Here is a 10958-nt window from a genome sequence, read left to right as displayed (position 1 = left end):
AGCAGGGGCCATGTCCGGGAGGACCAAGAACGGGTGTTCTGGTCTCTTCTGACGTGGTGATAGGCGTTTTCCATCCTTTCTAAGCAGTCGCAGACGGTCTGCGCCACCCCCCACGGCTACAGTTTGGATACTGCGCAGTAGCGGCCGCGGCGGTGGAAGGCTAACCTCCGAATCCCAGTGTTTATGGCCAATCTGCGAGTGCCGTTGGAGGCGCGCGAGACGGCCCCCGCCTCCACCGTCAACCTGAGCCAATGTGAAAGCGAGGCATGGTAGCCGCCTCTTCCCCAAGCGAAGGCGAGAGGCGCTTTGCCTGGACTTGTCCCAACTTCACGCCGTAGGCTCGGCCAATCATTGTGCGAATCGTCCTTGATGGACGGTAGAGGGAGCCAATCGGAACGTCAACGCTCGTAGTCGCCTCACTCTCAGCTTGTTAGTGTGGCGCGCGCGCGCGGGGACCCGAATCCTGTGAGTTCGGGGGCTCTCCAACTACCGTCTTGAGTGGGCGCCATTTTGGATCCCCTCTCTTGAGGGAGGCAAAGAGGGCATTCGGGTGGGAAAGTCTGGGCGGGAGCTATTCGGAGGTTTGCTTCTTGGGATTCCTGGCGTCCTAATCTAACGGGTATAGGTTCGAGGGCCCTGGGCCTCTGTGTAGGATCTCGGGGAATGCGATGGTTTGGGTCACTCACTGGTCACCCAGTGGATTGGGGGTCTGGGTGATAAGCAGCCTGGTGGACTTGAGGACGGGAGGCCTTAATTTACTTCGAGTCGCTCGTCGCCGAGACACCGTCCAGGGAGAGGGTGTGGCCCAGGTGGGCGGGTGGCAGGCCTAGGTTCCACCCCCACCCCGCCCCTTATCCGTCCACCCTGGTCCCCACTGAGTGAGGGTGGGGGTCAACTCCCCATCTCAGGATTTGGGCTGCCTTTTTTTTTTTTTAAGAGGTGGAAGGGGTGTTAAAGATTGATCGTAGTTCAAGCCCCTTGTTTTTTACAGATGAGGAAATTTAAGACCCAGAGAACTTTAGTGACTTGCTCAAGGTCACACAGGTTGTAAGTAGCAGAGCCAGAATTGGATTCCCTTCCCCCACTCACCCCACCCCCCAACACGTGTCTCTCTTCTGTTGCCTTGGCCTAGGTCTCCAAATGAGGGAAGCCTTGTTCCATAACTCTTCCTAAGCCTTTGTTTGATGTTTTCCCAAATGCTCCATGGCTGCCCTGGCCTCTCCTCCCATCCCACACTTGCCCTCCCGTCTAGTGCTAGATTATTCAATGTGGGACCCGCTGATGGTGATAGTGTGTTCCCCCCCCTTCCCCCATCCCAGATAATGGAGGACACACAATTGGTGGACTGGGAGGCTCAGGAGGAGGAGTCTGAGGATTCTAAAGGCTCTCCTCCACGTTTCGCCTTGGAGCCTGTAGGGCGGCTGCACCTGTTCAGCAGTGTTCGAGGACCTGAGAAAGGTCAGAGGGTATGGGGTGCTAAAGGGGGTGGGGTGCAGCCTTTATTTTTATGATTGATACAGGGCAAATGACAAAGTGGTCCTGTCCATGTGGCAGGGGAGATGTAGAGGGAAAAATTCCTCAAGATTTGATCTGATACCTTACAGGATAACTCATAGCTAACCTAGATAGAGTTGTGGAATATTTCCTTTGGTGAGATGACTTAGGAGAATCATCTCCAATGGCCTATGCTTTTCTGATGCTTCTGTCCTTCTTACCCCCTTCCTCCATACATTGTGAATCCTGAATCTTTCCTATAGAAAATTCTTTAGATTTACCTTTATTTTTTTCTAGAGAAAATATAAATGCATGATAAGGGAAACCAAAGAGAAAATTCACTGAAGAGCAGGAATGGGGTTGATCTCTGGCTTTAGAAGTAATACCTCATCGAATTTTTGCCCCCAGATTTCCTGCTGTACCCTGGGGAGAATGTGGTTGGCCGAATACCTGGCTGTACTGTGGCTCTGCCTTTCCCGTCCATCTCCAAACAGCATGCAATAATTGAGATTTCAGCCCAAGGCAGGGCACCTATCCTTCGAGATTGTGGGAGCCTCAATCATACACGCCTTCTGAGACCTCCCAAGCTCCTAAGCCCTGGGGTGGGCCACCAGTTGAGGGACCAAGACTTGGTACTCTTTGCTGACCTGCCTTGCCAGTATCACCGCCTGGGTGCCCCCTCACTTCCTGGCCCTCGGGGGGCTCTAAGTGTGGAAGAGACACCCAGGGTCCCAGGGATGGGGGGACCCCGATTCCAGGGGACCTTATTGGCTGAAGACTCAGAGGAGGAAGGAGGTAAATTTGAGGTATAAGGAAGTAGTGGGTAGGGGGAGGAACCTGGGGAATATGAAATTACAAAGTCCATTCTTCTCTCCAGATTCTCCTTTGGACAGTATCAAGGTACCTGTCACATGCTCCCCCTCTGAAACTGTAGTACCAGAGAGGTGAGTACTGAGGGGCCAGACAACTGAATTTGTAAAGGGAAGTTTACCTGAGGGAAGCTTCAGGGAGGGGGGAACCAAGGACATAATAGCTAGGCCCTTAATAATGGTTATTAGTTGGGGTAGGAGAGAAAGAGAACTGGGAACTAGAGTTTTGGGTGCTTGAGTACTTTCTTGGGATCTGAATTCCAAGTTTTCCATCTTTCCTCTTTTCCCATCAGTGATGTGGAGGGAGCTTCACCAGGCACCAAAGGTCCAGCATTGCCTCTTACTTTCATTCTGGATAGTGACACAGATGAAGAGGAAGATCTTCCCCCAATAGAGCCCTCCTCAGCTACCAGGAAAGGCTCTGCTGTAGATAAGGAGTGGAGTAGTACTGGTGGAGAGAACCACCCCTCAGCTGTGGGGAGGGACAGTGATACAGATGTGGAAAGAGATGAGGGTATCATGGCAGTTCCATCTGAGAACTTGCCCAGTGACAGGGACGGTGATACAGATGTCGATGATGAGAGCCTCCAAAGGACCTCAGTTGTGACACCTTTGATAGGGACTCAGCCTTCTTCCTTGGAAGATAGTGGTACAGACTTGGAAGAGGAGAGTCTTTCAGTGAGACCAGTTAAAGAAATGTGCCAGCCTACTAATGGGGACAGTGATACAGATACAGAAGACTCTGTCCCAGCAGCGCCACCTGTAGTCCATCTGGGGAAAGATCAGGTGTCCATAGATGGGACAAACAATACAGATATAAAAAAGGAGGGGGCACCAACAGAACTCTCCACAGGACATCTTGAGAAGGACCAGCATCCCATTGGTGGGGATGGGGACAGTGATACAGATGCGGATGACAACGGATTTCAGACATATGTGAAAAAGAGCCAACTTCCAGTTGAAGAGGACAATAGGGAAGAGTGTGCCCCAGCTAGTGATCAACTGGAAAGGACCACTAAGAAAGTTGGGACGCAGGGTAGGATACCTATAACAAAACTGAAGCAGCACCTATCTCCTTTCCCAAGGGTCAGCTCAGTAGGCATGGTAGAAACAAGTACTCTAGAGAAGTCAGCCCAGGTAGTTTTAGAAGAAACCCAGAATTATATAGATGGGGATAGTGATCCAGATGTGGAAGGTACTGAAGATTTTCAGAACAAGAGTGATGGTGAGTTTTAGTGTCTCCTTTCCTCAATACCCAACCTTCTATAGTAAACAGTAAAGCAAAGTTGAGTGACCAGTCCTAAGCCTAATATCTTTTTGACTCTTTCCAGATACTTCAGACCTAGATTTACAAGATACTCAGTGCTTTGTAGAAGGAGTGAATCAGAACCACGGAGGTGAGACCCACACTGGAATCAAATACCTGGGTCTCTAATGGGAATAAGAGCTCTGTTACATTGTCCCTAAGGAGAATAAGACTGGGAATAAGAAGTGCACCAGGGTTAGGCGTAGAGCTGTGGAGGCAGAAGCCTAGATCCAGACTATATGTTAAGGCTGGCTTTCCTTGTACAATGAGTAGTAAGCATTTGAAAGAGGATGTGTCTTGTTCACCCTAGAGTTAAGTCTACACTTATAACTAGTTTCCGTATATCTGGGCCTCTCCAAATCTGCAACCATTTCCCCACCCCACTTTGTCTCTTGTTTTACTCAACAGTCTATAAAACTTGTTTATATTTTGATTCTGTAACATCTCTCAGTATGTTTCTCTCCTTCACTCCCTCACATGGTCCAGATGAGCCATGGGAAATCTTGGCCACACAGCCATTCTGCTCAGAGCAGTCAGAAGCATCAGAAACTCAGCCCATCACCTCTTACATTGAATCCCATGGAGCTTGCTCCTCCCCACCTAAGACAGCCTCAGACCTACAGCCTGGGAGCTCAGAAAAAACTGAGTCCTCAAGGAGTCAAGGCACAGAGAATCCAAACACAGAGATCCAGAGACAAACTATGGAAAATGACACGGAGAACCAAATGATAGAAGTAGAGACACCTAGAATAATACCGGAGAGAAAAATGGAAAAAGGGACTGTTAAGAGAAAGACATTGGCAAATAAGGCAAAGAGATCTAAGAGAAAAAGAGTGAGTCCAGTGGTACAAACAGAAAGAGCAGAAAGAAGACAGAGATGTGCAGCAAGTAGAGTTGTGCAGAATGTTGTGACAGAAAAAGATATCAAAAGCTGTGGAGAAACAAAGGCACTAGAGAAGGAAATGGAGAGGCAAACCCCTGAGAAAGATATATTTGAAAGACAAGCACCAGAAAGAAAAACAAAGAGTCTGGTGGTAGAAGTAAAGGTACCCAAAGAAATGCTGGAAAGAGAGGCAGAGGGAGAGATGTCGGAAGATCATGACCAGGAGGTCCAGAATCCAGCTCCAGTACCAAAATCTAAAGTTGAGGAAGGGGACCTGCAGGAATTAGCCTCAAACCCCCAAATCCTCAGTGATAGCAGATGTCAGAGAGGTGAGTGACAGATGAAATTTTTATTTCAATTCCTTAAAGTTCCCAAGAACCCAGCCAAACTTATTTTCTCTTCTTGCCCAGGCCTCAATGATAGCAAAATTTTGCCTCTTGAGGAAGTGCCAATGGTAAGAGCTATTCATCTTTTCTCCCTACAAATGCTTTCTTATATGCCACTCATTTCTATAAAAGCTTTTATTCTGCTGCACCCTGAGTTCCTGATGCTGGTGCTCTACATAGTCCTTTCCCTAATGTTAAACTACTTTTCACTGTCATTTCTGACATTCACATTCTTATACCTTCTTCTGTTCTGCCCCATTATCTAATTTCCAGTTAACTGCCTCATTTTCACAGTGTGATTATTTATAGCTCTCTATTTATCTAAATCTGTCTCAGTAAATCAGGGGCTTTCTTCATACTTTTTTCTCTCTTTGACTTTCCTCATCCTCAGTACTACTACTTTTTGTAGAGCCTTTTGCTGGGCACTGTGGGGGTGGGACACAGGAAGGTCCAGAAGAAGGAATGAATGAAAAAAGCATTAAGTGCTTACTACACGCAAAGTACTGTGCTAAGCTAGAACTACAAATAAAAAAGTAAGACAGGTCCTGCTCTCAAGGAACTTCCATTCTGATGGAGGAGATAGCATATAAGGAAGGTTTCAGCTGCAAATCAGATGGAAAGATCCCCATGGTCCTTAGGGTGAAGAGAGAAAAAGGCAAAAAAAAAAAAAAGCAAAGTCTCTTCTTTAATGTCATTTCTACTGATAAAACATTAGTTTCTGATGCCAAACCATCTGACACCAGACTGGAAGCATTACGGTTCCTAAGGCTCTTGAGTTTAAGGTTCTGGGCTGTCTCCATCAGAGTCTGAGGGTAGATGACAGAGTAGTGGCAGTGGTTTGACTCGCCTAGCACATGCTGCCTCCTAACTGGCTCAAAGGGTGCCTTGTTGCTTCAGCTAGGCTGGCTTACTTGTCCTGTGGCTGGTGGAAGTTTGTAGTTGGTGGCAATGTCTAGCCTTGTCCACTGAAGTTGACTTCCCAGATAGTGGCTATGAGGGCTAGACTAGAAGCTGGACCAGTGATTTGGGGGGTACTGCCACACAGATGATCAATAGTTGTTTCTGACAGTAGTGAGGAAGGTGGGGCCCTTCTGTATAATAATTTTTGATAGTTGTGTAATTTGAAGAATTGCCGGTTTGATGGAGAAAGGAATACAAAGGAGCAAATGCAAATTAATATAGTGTAAACTTAAATATATTAATCTTATGTTTCCCTTGATCGCTATCCAATTTATCTGCAGGATGATCAGGATTCTTCAGATGTACCTCTTACAGCATCTAAAGTTCCAGTCTCTGAAGCCTCAGCCCCTTCTTCAACCCCCAGAGTCACCCGGAGCCAAAATAGGAGAACATCAAAACCACTCCATTCTTCTTCCTCTCCAGCTTCCCAGGAATCACCGATCTTGGGGACAACACGAAGCAGGAGGCGGGGGATTCTCCTGGCCCCACATATTGAGCCTCTCCTCCCTCAGGATTCTAGAGACAAATCAGAATCTTCTTTTCAGAGCCAGACACAGAAGCCTTTCAGTCCCTCCTCTGCACCAGCTGCCCCTTTGGCCCCTGAGCTCCACCCTTCCATCCCTAAAGAATTGCCTGTAATCCCTGAACCCCACCTTCAGACTCGTCAGAGCCGGAAACGGGGGGCCACAAGAACTTGTGGGTCTACCACAGTTGTACCAGTCCTCCCTGAGCACCCTCTTTCCATTCCAACAGAGAGATGTGAAACCCCTGTGCCCCCACCCAGGGCTGTCCGAAGTCAGAGAGCAAAAGTGGGAGAAATTTCGGAGTCACTCACAGCCACCCCAGAGCCCTCCTATTCTCTGACACCTGAGGCACCTGCCCCTAGAGCTACCAGGAGCCAGAGGGTAGGTGCCGTAGGTACGCTTTTCTCTACCCCAGAGGCCCAGCCTAAGCTCCCAGGCAGAAAGCGGCCTCCAGCTACCAGGGAACCATCTCCATGCCCTAAGCAACCCCGGAGAGGTAGGTCCCAGAGACAAGAATCCAGCAAGGAAGAAGATGAGAAGCCAGTGGAAGTTGAGGTAAGGAAGCAGGATAGAGATTAGCTCAGGAGGGTAAGGCCACACTAAGAACTAATTGGGATCTTTCTTACCTCCAGACTGCAGCAAAGACCCCTGTGGGGGTTGCAGAACAAGAAGTTCAGGCAAAGGACGAAGTCAAGGGAACACCTAGTCGGAGCTTACGGCGAGCTAGACTCTGTCGAGAAACAAGAACTCCCAAGGTATGGAGAGGAATTGGAAGGAAGGGCCTAGGGTTTTGAAAAGTGTTAGTAAAGAATCCTTTAGAAAGATGGAAGATAGAGGACCTTAAGAGGAGTCAGTGGGAAAGTATAGGCTTGCTGGGTTTCATTGAATGATGACTTCTCTTCCTACAGGTGCTCTTTACAGGTGTGGTGGATGCACGAGGAGAGCAGGCTGTACTGGCACTGGGTGGAAGTCTGGCCAGTTCAGTGGCAGAAGCCTCACACTTAGTGACTGATCGAGTTAGACGTACAGTCAAGTTCCTATGTGCACTGGGCCGGGGGATACCCATTCTGTCTCTGGAATGGTTGCACCAGGTGAGAGAGTAGGAGGGATCCAGAGCAGTAGCAAATACAAATGGCCAAAGGTAAAATTACTGACAGAAATGTATGTACACAGAGATGTAAATTGAAAGAAAAAATGGGAAGGAGGTATGATTCTAAGAAGATGAGGGATAAGGGCTAATAGATGGGCAGAAGAGTCCTGGAGAGGAGTTGGACTGACTCCTATTCTCTGCCTCCAGTCCCGAAAAGCTGGCCGATTCTTGCCACCTGATGAATTTGTGGTGAACGATCCTGAGCAGGAGAAGAACTTTGGTTTCAGCCTTCGAGAGGCATTGAGCCGTGCTCAGGAGCGGGGCCTGCTGGAGGTGAGTGAGACCCTGGTCACATGCTTTCCCTATAGGTATGTCCATCTCCCACCCCCACCCCCCACACCTACTCTACTGCCTTCCCCTTAGGTTTTCCTCAGTCTCTGTAGAGGTCTCATTATTTCCCTACTCAGTCCTCAGCTGGCCTCTTTTTCCCTCAGGGCTATGAAATCTATGTGACTCCTGGAGTGCAGCCCCCACCCCCCCAAATGGGAGAGATCATCACATGCTGTGGGGGTACTGCACTTTCTAACATGCCTCGGGCCTATAAGGTATGGTTTGAAACTAGGGAGGTAGTAACTTGCAATAGGAAAGCCAAGAGGATGTTGGTAAGGGGAGGCAAATAGGAGAGCTGAAAGGGGTCAAAGGATGGGAAGATTGAGGAAGGGAAAGTATGGTGGGAGGATGTAGGGAGAAGTTTTATACTGGTCATAACATGCACTTCTATTCTGAATCAATTTCTTTCCTTCTTTGTTCTTCTCCTCTACTCATCTCTGACCTCAGTCCCAGAGGCTAGTGATTTCATGTCCTCAGGACCTCTCAAGATGCTCTGCTGCTGTTCGGGCTAAGCTGCCCCTCCTTTCACCAGAGTTCCTGCTCACTGGGGTGTTGAGGCAGGAAGCCCAACTGGAAGCATTCCTCCTCTCCACCTCAGACTCTTTACCTTCTTAATGCCTTTAGTCCTTCTACCCCCACCATGTTGCCCACGCTGTTTTAATACACAGACCATAAAATAAACTGTTCAGAAGAAAAATGTGTTTCATGAAAGACTGGCATGATGTATAGAACTTTTGAGATGGGGGAGGTGACATAAGAGCTTCTGAGGGATCATATGGGATGTGGAAGGAACAAGAGAACCTTTTCAGAAGACCTGGAGAAACAGAGCCAAACGACGTGAAGGAATATGGGTACCTAATTAAAGCACTATTATGTTTTAGTTTAAAATGCTGCTTAAGTCTAAGCTCTGATCTCACATTAAACCTTACATATTTACTTCAGCCCACTGTGTTTATATCCATAGCACTTAAAAACTCGAATTAATATCACTGGCCTAGGGCTGGGGGTGTGACCAGAGGCGGGGCTAGTGTAGCGGGAATTCACAGGCTCCTCCCCTGTTCCTAGTCCCGCTTCCCCAGCCATGGCCCCTGCGCTGCTCTTGGTCCCTGCGGCCTTAGCTTCTTTCGTTCTGGCCTTTGGCACTGGAGTAGAATTTGTTTGCTTCACATCTTTGCAACCACTGCTCGGGGTCACTCAGAAGTTGCGACCAGGTAAGTGGTGCTGGAGCTGGAGCCCCGGAGGAGGGTGCGGCGGGGCAGAGAAGGGGGTGGAGCTGACAGATGAGGCCGAAGTAAGTGAGGGGAAAAGAAGGAAGTATAAAGGGAGGGAGGGGACTCAGACAGAAAGGAAAGGAAGGTAGGTAGGTAGAATTGTAGAAAAGATCTGAGTTTAATTCTGTGGAGTGTTTCTGGAAGGGAAAGAAATATTTGGATGAAAATTTATATGGAGAATACTTTGGAGTGAGGAAAAGTATTAAAAGGTAATGTCAAATATTGTAGGGAGCAGAGTGTGATAGCATTTTTGGCTTTTAAGTTACAAACTAATTTGTTCTTGTGAGACAAAAGGCTCAGGTCAGATGGTTTGCCCCTGCATGGTCACAAAGCTAATAAGCACCAGAGACATAATTTGAACTCAAGTCTCTCCTAACTCCTAAGTTTGATTTTTTTTTTCCCCTACAGATGGAACAAAAGTGAATAGATTTGGGTTGGGGATTTTCAAGCCCCTGGGCACTAACATCCTCTTGATCTATAAGACTTCTCAGGAACCCCCAAGTCCTCTTCTCCCAAAATTTCTGAAGGTTCAGCCAGCATCACTTGAAGCTCCTTTTCTATATATAGCCCTAAAGAAATTGCTGGAGATGGGAAATAAAGCCATTTAATGGAGAATGGAGAGTAAAAGGGGCATGGTCTAGACAGGTTCTCAGAGTGGCATCAGAAATTAGGGAAGCTTGGTCAGCCTCCAAAGGGACATGGCCTGAGATTCAGAGGAGATGTTTAGGATAACGGTGATCTTTCCCTGCCCTTTTGACATCCTATCTTCCCCCATCCTAAGATACTCGACAGGATTGGCTGACTGCCCTACAGGACCCTGGCGTCTTGGCAGCTCTAGCGCAGGACCTGGGGCTGGTGCTTCTATTCATGGGGCAGCACAGTCTTATGGCAGCAGAGCCTGTGAAGACATGGATGGCCCAGCACTTTGGGGTCCTGCAGAGGTCACTCTATGTGGCCTGCACTGCCCTGGCCCTGCAGGTATGGGGGCTCAGCAGCTAGGTCCCCAAGAGAAGTAGAAGCTGGGGAAAGGAAAGCCTGGGGATGAGGGTGCCAGATGGCCTGACTTCCTGAGTAAACCGAGAATTAAGAGAGAGTGAGCTGGGAGAATTTAAAACCCTGCACATTGTAATCACTAAACTCTCTAACCTCAGCTCCCACTACCTCCCTACTGTAGACAGACTAGACCCATTGTTTCCCAAACATACCCCCTTCTTTTTTCACTCCCCATTCACCCAGGCTTGGAATGCCTGCCTCCTCCTCTTTTCTCCAAAACCTATACATACTTTAAGGCCTGATCTTCATCCCCCAGCTCCTCCAAGAAGTCTTTACCAATGGCCATGGTTTTAGTGTTGATTCCCTCTTTTGAACTCCTTTGTCATATTATATGTCTGTCAATTATATGTTGCTTTATTATTTATCTCTAGATACACATTTGTTCTCCTAACCAGATTGTAAGCTCCTCACACAGTGATCACACATCTTATAAATTCACCAAACATGATCTTCTGTGTGCTATCATGGTACCAGTGATACTCCTAGACTACAGGACTGGGCTGCTCAATATATTTCAGTGGTTCCCTACTACTTCTAGGGTCAAATATAAACTTCCCTGTTTAGCATTTAGAGCCCCTCTCAGTCTGGTTCCAACAACCTACCTTTCCAACCCTTATTTTATATTGCTGTCCTTATACACTCAAGTCTGTCCAGCCTGGCCTTCTCTCTTTCTCTCTCTCTCTCCCTCTCTCTCTCTCTCTCTCTCTCTCTCTCTCTCTCTCTCTCTCTCTC

The 10958-nt window shown here is 48.0% G+C and overlaps 2 protein-coding genes across 4 annotated transcripts in view; both read left to right on the top strand.

Annotated features, from left to right (window-relative positions):
• Positions 1-989: 989 nt before the first annotated feature.
• On the top strand, positions 990-8608 carry MDC1 (mediator of DNA damage checkpoint 1). 3 transcript variants are annotated; one of them, XM_027876708.1, is made up of 14 exons: positions 991-1047; positions 1320-1458; positions 1903-2289; positions 2372-2438; positions 2657-3399; positions 3695-3760; positions 4156-4881; positions 4963-5006; positions 6180-6977; positions 7055-7177; positions 7331-7513; positions 7720-7845; positions 8007-8117; positions 8350-8608. In XM_027876708.1, exons 2-14 carry the CDS (start codon positions 1323-1325, stop codon positions 8515-8517), a joined length of 3678 nt encoding a protein of 1225 aa, XP_027732509.1. In that variant the 5' UTR covers positions 991-1047; positions 1320-1322; the 3' UTR covers positions 8518-8608. The 3 variants fall into 3 exon arrangements, with proteins under 3 accessions (XP_027732510.1, XP_027732509.1, XP_027732508.1); XM_027876707.1 differs by having other exon boundaries at positions 2657-3588; XM_027876709.1 differs by lacking the exons at positions 7331-7513; positions 7720-7845; positions 8007-8117; positions 8350-8608 and having other exon boundaries at positions 990-1047; positions 2657-3588; positions 6180-7088.
• A 282-nt stretch (positions 8609-8890) lies between these two features.
• Positions 8891-10958, top strand: part of NRM (nurim) — a 4575-nt gene continuing 2507 nt past the window's right edge. Inside the window, exons 1-2 of the mRNA XM_027876738.1 lie at positions 8891-9113; positions 9955-10151. Of these exons, the coding sequence (XP_027732539.1) occupies positions 8984-9113; positions 9955-10151 (327 nt within the window). The 5' untranslated portion in view covers positions 8891-8983. The remainder of the gene's footprint in view (positions 9114-9954; positions 10152-10958) is intronic.

This window comes from Vombatus ursinus, unplaced genomic scaffold (genome assembly GCF_900497805.2).
Source record: "Vombatus ursinus unplaced genomic scaffold, bare-nosed wombat genome assembly UNPS02014811.1, whole genome shotgun sequence".
Taxonomy (NCBI): Eukaryota; Metazoa; Chordata; class Mammalia; order Diprotodontia; family Vombatidae; genus Vombatus; species Vombatus ursinus.
This window is presented reverse-complemented; position numbering and strand designations above follow the sequence as displayed.

Coding starts and splice junctions, on each gene's coding strand:
- MDC1 (XM_027876707.1), top strand. CDS start 1,323: ATGGAGGACACACAATTGGTGGACTGGGAGGCTCAGGAGGAGGAGTCT. Junction 1,459..1,902: donor TGTTCGAGGACCTGAGAAAG/GTCAGAGGGTAT, acceptor TTTTGCCCCCAG/ATTTCCTGCTGTACCCTGGG. Junction 5,007..6,179: donor CTCTTGAGGAAGTGCCAATG/GTAAGAGCTATT, acceptor ATTTATCTGCAG/GATGATCAGGATTCTTCAGA.